The sequence below is a fragment of the Erigeron canadensis genome, chromosome 1, assembly GCF_010389155.1.
Source record: "Erigeron canadensis isolate Cc75 chromosome 1, C_canadensis_v1, whole genome shotgun sequence".
Lineage (NCBI taxonomy): Eukaryota > Viridiplantae > Streptophyta > Magnoliopsida > Asterales > Asteraceae > Erigeron > Erigeron canadensis.
The window spans coordinates 58,471,098-58,485,986 of NC_057761.1; the positions used below are offsets into that span (position 1 = coordinate 58,471,098).

At 33.3% G+C, this 14,889-nt stretch overlaps 2 protein-coding genes across 2 annotated transcripts; both read right to left on the reverse strand.

Moving 5' to 3' along the window:
* Nucleotides 1–8,229: 8,229 nt before the first annotated feature.
* Nucleotides 8,230–9,912, reverse strand: LOC122586103 (labd-13Z-ene-9,15,16-triol synthase, chloroplastic-like). The gene is made up of 2 exons (XM_043758209.1): nt 8,980–9,912; nt 8,230–8,850 (listed from the first exon to the last, which is right to left on the reverse strand). The coding sequence occupies exons 1-2, from the start codon at nt 9,901–9,903 to the stop codon at nt 8,230–8,232; spliced, it is 1,545 nt and encodes a 514-aa protein (XP_043614144.1). The 5' UTR covers nt 9,904–9,912.
* A 2,832-nt stretch (nt 9,913–12,744) lies between these two features.
* Nucleotides 12,745–14,805, reverse strand: LOC122585746 (labd-13Z-ene-9,15,16-triol synthase, chloroplastic-like). The gene is made up of 2 exons (XM_043757875.1): nt 13,803–14,805; nt 12,745–13,564 (listed from the first exon to the last, which is right to left on the reverse strand). The coding sequence occupies exons 1-2, from the start codon at nt 14,760–14,762 to the stop codon at nt 12,944–12,946; spliced, it is 1,581 nt and encodes a 526-aa protein (XP_043613810.1). The 5' UTR covers nt 14,763–14,805; the 3' UTR covers nt 12,745–12,943.
* Between the last annotated feature and the right edge of the window lie 84 nt (nt 14,806–14,889).

Here is a 14,889-nt window from a genome sequence, read left to right on the forward strand (position 1 = left end):
TGTTTAATGTATATATAAAACTGATCATGTGTTAAAAGAAGTACTCATTATTTGTAACCGTATCGAATAGTATGCTAATTATGTTGGGCATCCATTCAGTTTGTGTTTAACAACATGATTTTCCTTAAACCATAAACTCTATAATTCTGTACTTTCTCTTCAGAAGTGCATGCTAAAAAGAGTGAATAATGGCATACATGTACCAAGTGATCGATACCACATCGAAAAGCTGCCAATAAGCTTTATTTCTATATTAGCGTATCCCTGCTTCTTGCGGGTCGGATGTCATTTAGTTTTTATAAGCAACCTCTATACCTTATTGTTAAAACAATGATTATGTATGTACAAGTTTGATCATTAAGACTTGTTTTATTATTATGTTTTATTAACTTACTTTGTTTTAAGTATAGGTTGTTAAAATTAAGGGACTAGTTGTGCACAAAGATGGAAGATCATTACTGAAGGCTATGATTGATAAAGAAGAAAGACGAGGGACTGGAAATGCAAATCTGGAAGACTATATAAACAAGCTTATGGCTGATTTTAGGGAAAACAAAAAACCCATTCTGTTGCAGCCTCTTTGATCGATAATATTCTCACAAATATATATACATATTCATACATACATTTATATATTTATCATATTGATATATATTCTGTGTTATTATTCTGTAATAATCATCTTATATGATTATTTGATTCTTGTTGTAATAATATCTCTAAAACACTTTATTAATAATTTCATAATAATTATTCATTTAGATTCGAGAATATCTGGTATGATTGTGGATTTCTTTCATTGTATCAGAGCCTTCACTGTTTATCAGTGATTATTGATTCGATTTCTTCTTGTTGTTTGGTTAGATTTAGGGCGTATTCCAATTTCTGGAACCCTAGATCTAATTTCTTGGGATTTCTTGTCGATTAAGTTAGGGTTTCATCTAGAAACCTTTATTTACGATCTTCTGCTGCTATTTAGAGTATTTTGCCTAATTTTCCTTTGACTAAGTGAATCAAAGGAAAAAATAGGGCTTCTGGTTTTATTGTTCAGCACCTGATTGCTTTTCTTAACTAAGTGAATCAAGAGAGGGGTTAGGGTTCCTCATCCATTGGCTACCATTACTGTATTGTATTCTTCTCTCTTTTATTATTTTTTGTTTTAGATTCTACTTATTTCTTCTTCTCAAATCAAATCAAATTTATATATATATATATATATATATATATTCATCAACAATTTTTATTGTCCTTATTCTCACAAAACCACTCGTATTAATACTTGACCTGCCTTCATTGAGAGGTTAGGAATCCTGTCACTGATACGTTTGGGAGTTTAAGGTCTAGTTTCTAACTTTTTTTTTTTGTGAAGAAGTTATTTGTGGATTCTTTTGTTTGTGTTCTTAATTGTTTTCTTATTTGCTATATTCTGTGTTTACTTGTTATTTGTTGCTTGCATTTGTGTTGTTCTGTTCTGGTTCATTGCTTTATACTTGTGTTTATTATTCTTATTGTTTGTGAAAATGGTTAATACACCTCCTGGTTCTGTTCATGGTAATACTCCACCTAATTCTGTGCATAATGAAGAATCTGATAATGAAGTTGACTTTGCAGTAACTAAGATAAGTAAGCTTGATTTTGGTGATCCTTTATACTTACATGCAAGTGATACTGTTAGCACTCCTCTAATTGGTTTTAAATTTCTTGGAACTGATAATTACAAAGTGTGATCTTGTGCTATGGAACTTGCTTTGCATACTAAGAATAAGATAGGATTTATTGATGGAACTTGTTTGAAATCGGAAGATAATCCTATTTTAGCTAGTCAATGGGATAGGTGCAATGTTGTTGTGCTTAATTGGATTTTAGGATGTGTTTCACAAGAACTGTATCTTGGTCAAATTTTTTCTAAAAATGCTACAAATGTTTGGCAAGAACTTAAGGACACATATGATAAAATTGATGGTTCTGTAATCTTTAATATTGATCATAAAATCAATTCTTTGACTCAAAATGGTGCTTCTTTGTCTGAATATTATCATACTCTCACTTCTCTTTGGAAACAATATGATTCTATGGTAACTCTGCCTGTGTGTACTTGCTCTGCTGCAACTACTGTTAAAAGTCACACTGATATGCTTAGATTAATGCAATTTCTTATGGGATTAGATGATGTTTATATGGGTGTAAGGTCTAATATTTTTATCAAAGAACCTTTACCTAATGTAAGGACTGCTTATGCCATTATTTCCAAAGAAGAATCACATAGGGCCGGGTTGAATAATAAGGTGAATTCTGCTACTGTTTTTTCTGCTAAGAGCAATTTTCCTAAAAATAACACCAATAAACCTTCTAAACCTTCTTTTGATATAAAGAAAACTTTTGATAATAATTTCGAGTCAAAACGAACTTTTGATAATAGTGCTAGAACTTTCAGACCTCCTAATCCTAATCTTCAATGTACAAACTGTCATAGAATTGGTCATACTATTGAAAGGTGTTTTCAGTTGGGATATAAAAGACCTAATTTTCAAAATAATTCAAAATTCTCTAATAATCATGTTAGTATGGATTCTAAGGGTGATTTTTCTCGAAATACTATGAATGATTCTGCTTTATCTTCTTTGACTACTCATCAAATAACAAAGCTGTTAAGTTTGATAGATAATCACACTGCTTCATCTCCTTCTATCTCTGCTTCTGCTGGACTACACGCCAATATGGCAGGTATGCCATTGTGTAGTAACTCTTGGTTCTTTAGTTGTCATTCTGCTTTATATCATTCTATTCTTGCTTGGATTATGGATTCTGGTGCAAATCAGCATATGACTAATTCTGCAAAAGGATTGTCTAATGTTGTTGATATTTCTGATCTTAATCTTAAAATTGGACATCCTAATGGAACTTGTGCTATTGTAACCAAAATTGGTAATCTTCATTTAAAAAATGGAATAATTCTCTTTGATGTGCTGGTTGTTCCTGAATACAATGTGAATCTTATGTCTGTTCATAAGTTAGCTAGAGACAATAAGTTGTATATTGGTTTTGATGAAGATAAATGTTACATACAGGATTTACTTCAAAAGAATGTTCTGGGGACTGGTAGTCAACATGGTGGTTTATATTTATATGATGATAATTCTTCTTGCTCTAATGTGGTGTGTAATTCTGCTCAAATTCCTTCTGATTCTAATTATTTGTGGCATATGAGACTTGGTCATCCGGCTGATCAAGCATTATCTGTTTTTGTTAAGAAATTGAACTTTACTTCTAAGTCTAACAGTCCTTGTGATGTTTGTCACAAGGCTAAACAGATCAGAGAACCTTTCCCTTTGAGTGAACATAAAACAAAAGTTTTTGGTGAATTAATACATGTTGATGTTTGGGGTCCTTATAAGGTCACAAGCAAAGAAGGGTTTAAATATTTTTTAATTATTGTGGATGATTTTACAAGATCTGTTTGGACTTTTATGATGAAATCTAAACTTGAAGTGTTTGATCACTTAAGTTTCTTTATTAACATGATTTTTACTCAGTTTTCTGTACACATTAAAATTGTATGAAGTGATAATGGCACAGAGTTTGTTAACAATAAACTTCATTCTTTCTTTCACTTTAAAGGGATTTTGCATCAAACTTCTATTCCTTATACACCTCAACAAAATGGGGCGGTTGAAAGGAAACATAGACACCTTCTTAATGTTGCTAGGTCTCTTATGTTTCAGGGGGAATTCCTTTGTATCTATGGACTGATTGTGTGTTAACTGCTACTTATTTGATTAATAGGACTCCTTCCTCTATTCTTAAAGGCAAAAACTCCCTATGAATTAGTGTATGGGTCTGAACCAAATTTAAGTCATCTTAGAGTCTTTGGATGTTTGTGTTTTGCTACTAAACTAAATGTATTTGACAAGTTTGAGTCTAAATCTGAAAAGTGTGTTTTGATTGGATATTCTAATTCAAAAAAGGGATATAAGTTGTTTAGTCTTGAGTCAAAAAGTGTTTTGTATTCTAAAGATGTTAAGTTCTATGAAAGTATTTTTCCTTATACTATGAATAACAAAGAAGTGTTAAATTCTGTCACTAGTTCTACAAATCATCTTAATTTTTTTGATATCACTAATTCTTATGAGAGTAATGCCTATTCTATGTCCAATGATGAAGAGGAAGATAAGGTATGTGATCAGAATGTTGGCAGTGAGCCACAATTTGTCTTTGGCAGTTTTGATGATCATATGAGTGATAAGTCATCACTTGGCAGTACTTCTAGAGCTACCAGTGATCACTTTTCACATATTGATTCTGAAAATTCTACCAGACAAATAGTTGAGCATGCTACTACATTGACTGATATGAGTTTGAACATTTCCGAGGACAATTTGGTTGGTAATAATAATGATCATAATGATCATAATCTTAGAAGATCCACAAGACATAAAACACTTTCAACTAGACTAAAAGATTTTGAGTTAACTGACAAAGTTAAATTTCCATTAAGTAAAGTTGTTAAGTATTCTCATCTTAAACCTGATTTATATTGTTTCACAACTAATTTGAATAAAAGTTGTGAACCAAAAACTTTCTTTGAGGCAGTTAAAGATTCTAATTAGGTGAATGCTATGAATGATGAGATGGAAGCCTTAAATAGAAATAATACTTGGGAGTTAACTACTTTACCACCTAATAGAGAAACTATATGATGTAAATGGATTTTTAAGATAAAATATAAAGCAAATGGTGAAATTGAAAGATATAAAGCAAGGTTAGTTGCTAAAGGGTTTAATCAAAGGGCGGGAATTGACTTTGATGAAACTTTTTCTCCTGTTGTGAAGATGGTTACTGTTAGATATCTTCTTACCTTAGTTGTTAGTAATAAGTGGCCTTTATATCAATTAGATGTGAACAATGTTTTTTTATATGGAGATTTATTTGAAGATGTGTACATGGATATTCCTCAAGGATATTCATGTAATGATACTAACTTGGTATGCAAATTAAATAAATCCTTATTTGGTTTGAAGCAGGCTCCTAGATAATGGAATTTTAAGTTGTCTAGTGCTTTAATTGAATGTTGTTTTGTTCAAAGTCTTTCTGATTATTCTTTGTTCACTAGAAATGCAAATAACAAATTTGTTGCTCTTTTGGTATATGTTGATGATATTGTGATAATTGGAAATTGCGAGAAAGAAATACAAACTGTGAAACAGTTTTTGAGTTCAAAATTTAAAATCAAGGATCTTGGAAATCTGAAATACTTTCTAGGAATAGAAGTATTAGAAACTGTTGATGGTCTTTGTTTGTCTCAAAGAAAGTATTGTCTTGAGCTTTTAAATGACTTTGGTATGCTTGGTTGCAAACCTATTCATACTCCTTTAGAAATGAATATAATTGTAAAATCAGTTTCTGATAAGATTAAACCTTTGGAGAATGTGACTGTTTATCAAAAGCTTATTGGAAAACTTATATATTTAACCTTAACAAGGCCTGATATAAGTTATTCAGTTCAATGTCTTTCTCAATTTATGCATTGTCCTTCAAAAGATCATTTTGATCTTAGTTTAAGAATACTTAGGTATCTTAAGAAGTCTCCAGATAAAGGGTTGCATATCAAACCAGGTACTGATCTTTCACTTACAGGTTTTGTAGATTCTGATTGGGCTAGATGTGTTGTATCTAGAAAATCTATCACTAGTTATGCTGTGTTTTTTGGCAATACTTTGATTTCTTGGAAAAGCAAGAAGCAATCAACCATTGCTAAGTCTTCTGCTGAAGCAGAATACAGAGCATTGGCTGCTATAACTTGTGAAATTTTATGGCTTAGAAACTTGTTAAAAGATCTTAATATTGACTGCAAAATTCCTGTAAATGTATATTGTGATAGTAAGGTTGCTATTCAGATTTCTGCAAACGCTGTGTTTCATGAAAAAACTAAGCATTTTGACTACAGGAATTTTAAACATCATTGAGGTACAGTCTGAAAACAATGTGGCTTATATCTTTACAAAGAGTCTAAGCAAAAATCAACACAATTTCTTGTGCAAAAGGTTGGGGTTTATTGACATGTTTAATGATCAACTTGAGGGGGGATGTTAAAACAATGATTATGTATGTACAAGTTTGATAATTAAGACTTGTTTTATTATTATGTTTTATTACTTACTTTGTTTTAAGTATAGGTTGTTAAAATTAAGGGACTAGTTGTGCACAAAGATGGAAGATCATTACTGAAGGCTATGATTGATAAAGAAGAAAGATGAGGGACTGGAGATGCAAATCTGGAAGACTATATAAACAAGCTTATGGCTGATTTTAGGGAAAACAAAAAACCCATTCTGTTGCAGCCTCTTTGATTGATAATATTCTCACAAATATATATACATATTCATACATACATTTATATATATATATATATATATATATCATATTGATATATATTCTGTGTTATTATTCTGTAATAATGTATGATTATTTGATTCTGGTTGTAATAATATCTCTAAAACACTTTATTAATAATTTCATAATAATCATTCATTTAGATTCGAGAATATCTGGTATGATTGTGGATTTCTTTCACTTATACGTGGGGAAAAATGGTTCCAAAAAAACCGATCGAGAAAAACCAAAATTAAAAAAACCGATTCTTGAAGAACTAATTCCGATTTTAAAAGAACCACCGGTCTGGAACCGGTTCCAGTTTTCGGTTCCTTAACCGTTCCAAATTGGTTTGGTTTCGATTTATGGGAAGAACTGGAAATAAACAGAAAAATAACCAGTAAAAAGGTTGACCAAAACCGGCTCTAAACCGGTTCAAGTTTAAAACCAGTTTCGGGGAAGAAAAAAAAAGGTTTTGCCCATCTCTACTCTACCTTACTTAAGTAAGATCCCATACAGCTAAAGGCAGAGTCCATACAGTAGCTCACCACCATCGCCGAACATCCCCATCATCGACCACCTCCAAACCGATTATCTCCGCTATCTCCCCTTTATGATTACTTTAATGGGGAGATCGAATTGTATCTGACCATGATGAATGTTAGTAATAGTACTTAATTTGACTTAAGAGTCAATTACAGAAATCGTCCATGTCGTGGACCGCCACTTACAGCTTTCGTCCATAAAATATTACAGTTTTGATCCAAAAAAGTTTGCTCTGTTAACACTTTTAGTCCAGATGAGTAACGGACGTTTAAAAACCCATCATGTGACTTGCACGTGATGAGTATAATACTCTTTTTCCTTATCACGAGACCGAAAGCGTAATTAACTCTAAACCTTAAAGACCAAAAATGTAATTAATTATAAACCTTTTATCATCATTATCATCTCAATCTAGTTTTTCAGGTTTAGAAACCAAAGAAATCTAATCCAAATTTTATATCTATATCAGCAACAATTAACAACAAATCAGCAATACTTTTTCCAAATCTTCATTACATTCATCATCAATTTAACCCTTTCAAATCTTCACTAGATCTGAGTTACGCCGTGCATCCATCCTGTTAATTTTTTATATATATATTTTTCATCATCCCATGTTTTGTATTAGGATTTATTATCCACCCATTTTTATGCATATGGATTATGTATTTCCATATGCATAAAAGTATTTGTATATATATATATATATATATAGATGTTAATGAGATTGAAGAAATCGTATAAGATTTAGATTTGAGGGTGAAATCAGTTTGTATTTGATATAATGATGATGATATATATATATATATATTTATATAGATATAGACACATAAACATATGTATTAAGAATTAAATCAAATTTAGCTATTTACATTTTTGGTCCATGAACAATTGAAAAGACAAAAATACTCATTATGTGGCTGGGACGTGATGACTTTTTAAATGTTTGTTTGTCATCTGAACAAAAGTGTTGACGAAGTAAACTTTTTTAGACTAAATCGGTAATTTATGAAAGTTAGGAATGAAAGCTGCATAGGGCGGTCCACGACAGGGACGATTTCTGTAATTAAGTCTTGACTTAATACACAAAAATAACCGTTATTACATATCTTCTACTTAATACATATAGACATTAATTACTTGTACATTCAGCCACTTAGTACGAAAACGGATATTTCGCATAGTAAGTAACCGTCCCATATATATATAAAAAAGAAACACATTATAAGACATTTCCAATAATCAGATGGTTTTATATTTTTGAACTACAAAGGCTGTCTTGAGATCGAATGCATGTTGGAGACTCACATTATATTAATTATAGAGGCTCACATCGGGCCACCTTTGAGAGGGGATAGCCATGAGTGGTTTTCTTTTCCTAAGGGTAATGCCAAATTTTTCTGAAAGGTCATGCTCTTCACCCGTTGGCAAGCTCCAGTCAAACGAATGCAACAGCGAAGCCAAGATTAACATTTGCATTCTCTCAGCCAACGGAATACCTGCACATATTCTCCTTCCTGATCCAAATGGAAAGAACTTCAAATTGTTTCCATTGTAATCACATTTGTCTGTTAAAAACCTATCGGGATTGAAGTCCAAGGGCTTGTCCCAATATCGAGGATCTCGATGAATTGACCAAACATTTAGAAAGATGGTACAGCCCATTGGGATTGTGTATCCACCTACTATGCAATCCTGGCTTGGCGATCGTGGCAATAGGAAAGGGAGTACGGGGTGCAACCTAATTGTTTCCTTGATAGTTGCCTCTAGATATTCTAGTTGAGATAGATGGGATTCTTCAACTATGTTGTTTCCTCCTACAATTTTTGCTAATTCCTCTTGAACCTTACTCATTACGTCGTGATTTTGCATAATTTCTGTCATCGCCCATTCTGCAAGTGTTGCGGTTGTATCTGTTCCTCCAACCATAGTATCCTGAACGACAAAAGATTGACGTCAGTAATCATAAGCAAAATGATAATGGTAAAAATATACTCGTATGAAAAAGGAGATTGAATATATTCTGAAGTTTGATTTAATAACTGTTAAGCATATTAGTCTTACCACAAGAAGTGCCTTAATTTGGGTAATGCTAAGAGATGTTGCATGTTTTTGGTCCTTGAGATCTAATAACATCTGTAAGAAATCTCTCCCCCCTTCGTGCCCAACTCCATCTTGTGACCTTTTTTCGTTAGTTTTGATCCGATCTTCAATGATGCTTGTCAGAATTTGCTCCAACTTGTCCAGTTGCATCTTCATGTTTCGCTTGACACCTTGTATATCCAACCATGCTAGACTAGGGAAGAAATCAGATACATTTGGTTTTCCAAATATGTCAACGATATGTGAGGTCACCATTTGCAACTCATCTTCGAGATGACTACCTTCAGGCCCGTTGTATGATGTGTTTTTCCAAACCATGTTTGTTATAACGCTCGCCTCTGTCAAGAAAACAATCTTGCTGATATCTACTACGGTTCCAATTTTACTAAACACATTCTTGATGGTTTTTCTAACTTCATCCTTTCGTAAAGAACCACACGCTTCAAGATTCTTGTTGCTTAGAAGCTCACGCACAAATATCTTACGCAGATTACGCCAGTTAGAGTCATTCTTGGACATTGCTATATCTTGGCCACCATAGGTTAGTACTGAGGCAGCCACTGTTATGTCACGGTTAGAAAAGGCCTCGTCCTGGTCACGAACCACCTCTTTTGCCAACTCTATGGTGTTGATCACAACATGAAGCTTGCGTCCCAAATGAAACTTGAAAATGGGGCCATATGAATGAGCCATGTTGGTAAACTGTTTGTGTAAGTCGGGACTAAGGAATGGAAGGTACCCAACTATTGGCAAAGAACGTGGACCCGGTGGCAATGGCGGTTCACCATTTGAGGATGCTGTCAGTTTGTACCATAAAATAGCAAACATTATTGCTGAAATGGTGACAACTAATACTATAGCAAGCTCGTTGTTGTTTTTGCTCATCCCTTCCCACCACCAGGACTCATAGTTGGTTAGTTGCATCATTTTTTTGCAACTGATGTGGGAGTACAATGGCTTCATTGAATTTATAGGCCATATAATCATATACAATTATATCTTTATTTTATATTTTATACTATATGAGTATTATATTATCTAGGCGCCATTACTTCCTTTAAATATTAGTCATAGCTAAGTGCGACCTTCTTATCCTATAAAAACAAAAGTTTGTGCCACACCTTGAATCCGGATCTGCCAATCGAATAACTAATTAAATCGACTATTGTATGTTTGCAAGTTGCTTTACAGTCCGTCAGCATATATAAAGGTCTTCGGCAGAATAAGACAATAATAAAACATACTGAAATGCCGGCCTACTTGTATCAAAGACTCGAAGTAAGCATATTGATGCACTGTACGTTTTATCGATCAAATTAAATGTACGTCAACTCTAACTTAAGCGACACTTTTCTATTAAGGATCGAGTGATTAATATACTAGTAGAGGCGCGGCTCTGTAGTTATAAGGGGCTAAACAACCGTTTTAGTCCCCAAAATTTAAGGTCTCAATTTTTTTATAGTAGGCTTAGCGTTTGGACTTTATAATGTACTCGATATCATTATATAATTTGCATTACAATAACATGTAGTATATGTATTGATTTTTTGCATTAACCTCTACAATTTTTTTTTACTAGTATTGAGCTATATTTTTTAGAGCTAAAACGAATAAATGATGGCATAGATGCTGTTCAAGAAAAAAAATAAGAAATGATGGCATAGATTGATGTATTAATGGAACGGTTATATTCAGGATCGGTTGAAGAGGAAATCATGGGCATGAAGCTAGTCAAAGAAGATATATTGAAGATGTGACCTACTATTGAGGTTAACCACCAGTTACCACGTTCCACTTTTATTCTTGTTTTGTATCTTTCTGCTGTGGTAACAAGCACACAGCACAAAATTCCCATTTCATTTCATTTGACATTCTAGTATTCTACTAGCTCCATTGGTGGAATTTATTGGTTTGGCCTATCACAAGTTGCCACATGGCAACATCCTCATCCCATTATAATTCTTCTCCGGTTGCGGTCCTCACGGAGGACAAAAGAAGCCCAGGTGCCACTTACACACCAATCCAAATCTCATGTCCATTTGATGAATTTTCAAATATTGTAATGGAGAAAATAACCTAATTTTTAAAAAAAATATATACCAATTTAGCCAATTTTTTTGAATTTTCACAAAATACCCAATAAATCGCAATAAAAAAGTGAAATCGTAAAGATTTAGAAAAATCAGTTTGAGAGATTTTGATTTTTGACTTTTTTTTATTTAGACTTTTATTGAAATCTTGACTTCTGCATTACGTTTTGACTCTTTTTAAGATTTTGACTTTTTTTGACATTCAAAAACACACAATACAAAAATAAAATCTCAATAAAAAGTCAAAATTTCAAAAAAAGACAAAATCAGAAATAAGTCAAAATCTCATTTTGTAAAATCGCTATGAGATTTTCAAAATCTTTATACGATTTTGCAAAATCTTTATGCGACTTTGTAAAATCTCATTGCGATTTTTACTTTTTATTACGATTTTATTGGGTATTTTATAAAAACTAAAAAATTGACTAAATTGGTATACTTTTGAAAAAAATAGATACTAATGTAAAAAATAAATAAAAAAAACCCTACATGGAATTACTTTGACTCACCATTCACCCTTTTATTTATACAACTTGTGGATATTATTTGTTTAAATGGGCTGCTTGTTTATAACTCCAACCGTCTACTACAAAGCCCAGCCCACCACCCTCATTTTGGAATTTCATTTTCTATTAAGGGGGCTACCAAGAAAGATTTACGGTCTAATAAGGCTACTATGAAATATTTACTCATGGGTGGGGCAAACCCGAAGAATAAAACAAATAATGAATGAATGCAATGAAATCAATGTATCCACTGGCTTTTGATTTTTTTCTCATTTTGCAGGTTGCTATTATAACCGAGACAGATATCAGTATATCATGCAACAGACAAACACAGAGTAGATAGGAAGAACGCAAAAATATAACTTTTGAATAAAAATCATCTTTCTAGCAAAAACCATCTATTCATTTATCATCCATCCACCATATTCATCTTCAACTATCCAAAAAAAATCCTTTCATCATCCATTATATCCATCTTGAAGAGTCATGCTTTTGGTTTGGGATTTTAGGGCTCGGAGCTTTGGGGAAAAAGAAGATTCCACCACCACTTTCATTTATTTCTAGAGTTTTGGGTTGTATCTATTACTCTTCAGATTATCTATTTCAATTTATAAAACATTAAATGGATATGTGTTTTTTCCTAAATTGATTGGTTGATAAATAATAATTTGTGAATTTTGATTTCTGGAGTTAAATTTTGACTAGTCATTGGTTAGCATTAGTATTGTGAGTGACTTTCATTTGCAATATCTAGATTGATTTGAACCTCATTTATTGTTGAATAATTGCTTTGACTATGGTTCATGGCGGAAATAATGAACGCGAAACCGAATGCTGGTCTTTTTATTATGATTTGTTAAAGTTGTTTTCTTCAACTAATACTCTAATAAGATGTGATAACGAGTCATACTTTTTATATATTTTTGAATTTAGTTAAATTTTGGCTTTTCATTTCAATTAGTTCTTATTTCCATATCGCTTTTCCATTCCATTTATTTCTTATTCCTATATCTCTTTTCTTGACCGTGGTCCGTTTGACTTTTCAATGATATTTTCGGGCCGCGTTAAAAGATGTTCAAAAGGGAAGAAATGATGAATAATAGATAAGAAAAAAAAAATTTCCCCTAAATTCTGACTTTGCGCGCAATGTGACATTGCCACTTTCCAAGTCAACATTTTGCAATTACAAACATATCCGCGTATTATGCACCTTAATAATGTAGCTAGTATGATACGAAAAATTTATCATTATTCGTAATAGTTAATACGGGGTTTTTTCATATCGCATGTTTGTAAAGTACTAGGTAGAGAGCAGTGGCTCTTAACCACTTAATTATAGAGGCTTTTGTCGTGCAACCTTTGAGATGGGATAACCATGAGTCGATTTCTTTTCCTTAGAGTAATGCCAGAGATTTCAGTAAGATCATGCTCCTCTCCCTCTGGCAACCTCCAATCGAAGGAGTGCATGAGCGAAGCTAAGATAAACACCTGCATCTTCTCGGCTACTGGGATACCTGCACAGATCCTTCTCCCTGACCCAAATGGAAAGAACTTCAGATCCTTTCCCTTGTAATCAAACTTGTTTGTCAAGAATCTCTCTGGATTGAATTCCAAGGGATTGTTCCAGTACCGAGGATCCCGGTGGATTGACCACACGTTCAAAAAGACGCTACAACCATTAGGTATGCTGTATCCACCTACCGTGCAATCTTGGCTTGGCAAATGTGGGATTAAGAAAGGAAGTACCGGGTGCAACCTAAACGTTTCTTTAATAGTTGCATCTAGATATTGTAGTCGCGACAGATGAGATTCTTCAACTATGTTGTTTGCTCCCACTACCTCTGCAAGTTCTTCTTGTACCTTTTTCATTACATTGCGGCTTTTCATAATTTCTGTCAATGTCCATTCTGTAAGAGTTGATGTTGTTTCTGTTCCAGCAACCATAATATCCTGATCACGCAAGGAAAGTTTCACGTATGTTAGCAATCGATCAAAATGAAGAATGTGTAAAAGCATAATATAGATTGAAGTTTCATGTGAGAACCAATTGAATTGGAAGAACCATTAGAATTATATTGTACTATATGTTATAACAAATTCATTAACATATGAACAGATCAAGTTGTAGTATGTATATAAATTATCTTCTTGATTTTGAATGAAAAGTTTTTGAGCAGAGATATCTGACCAGAAGTAGTGCCTTTATTTGGGTGATGTTAAGTGATGATGCATCTTTTCGGTCTTTAAGATCTAACAACATTTGTAAAAAATCTTTCTTCCCTTCATGCCCAACTTTATCTTCTGACCTTTCCAAGTTAGATTTGACCCGGTCCTCAATGATGCTTGTTAGAATTTGATCTAGTTTGTCAAGCTGCTTCTTCATTCCTCGCTCGATACCTTGAAAATCAAACCATGCTAGACTTGGGAAGAAATCGGACAAATTTGGTTTTCCAAAAAACTCCACTATGTTTGAAGCCACGATTTGTAACTCATCTCCAAGATCACTACCTTTCTCGCCTTTATTTGATTTGTTATCCCAAATCATGTTTGTTATGACGTTCGCCTGTGTCAAGAAAGCAATCTTGCTAATGTTTATTGATGTACCGATGTTACTAAAAACATGCTTGATGGTTTTTCTAACTTCATCTGTCCGAAGAGACCTACATGCTTCGAGATTTTTGTTGCTTAGGATCTCATGGACAAATATTTTACGAAGTTTACGCCAGTCGGAGTTGTTCTCGGACATCACTATATCTCGGCCCCCATAACTAATTATTGAGGAAGCTATAGTTAAATCGCGGTTAGAAAAGGTCTCATCTTGGTCGCGAAGCACCTCTTTTGCTAGTTCTGGGGTGTTAATCACAACGTGAAGCTTGGATCCCAGATGGAACTTGAATATGGGACCGTAGGTGTGAGCCATGTGGGTTAACTGTTTGTGCAATTCAGGACCAAGAAACGGAAGGTACCCAACAACCGGCAAGGAAAGGGGACCCGGTGGCAGAGGTGGCGAGGAATTTGAAAGTGTGGCTTTGTACCATAAATTAATAGCCAATGCTACTACTGAAATGGTGACGAATGCAAGAGTAATCTCGTAACTGCTCATCACTTCCCACAACCATGACCATTGACTGGTAATTAGGCGTGACATTTTTTAAGATGATACTCGTATTATACAAGGTAATTATGGTTGATGGCTTCACTAAATGGATGGATAGAATATATATAGATAGTAATTAGTGTATCTTAATTTTCTAAGTTAAATTTATGAAATATCA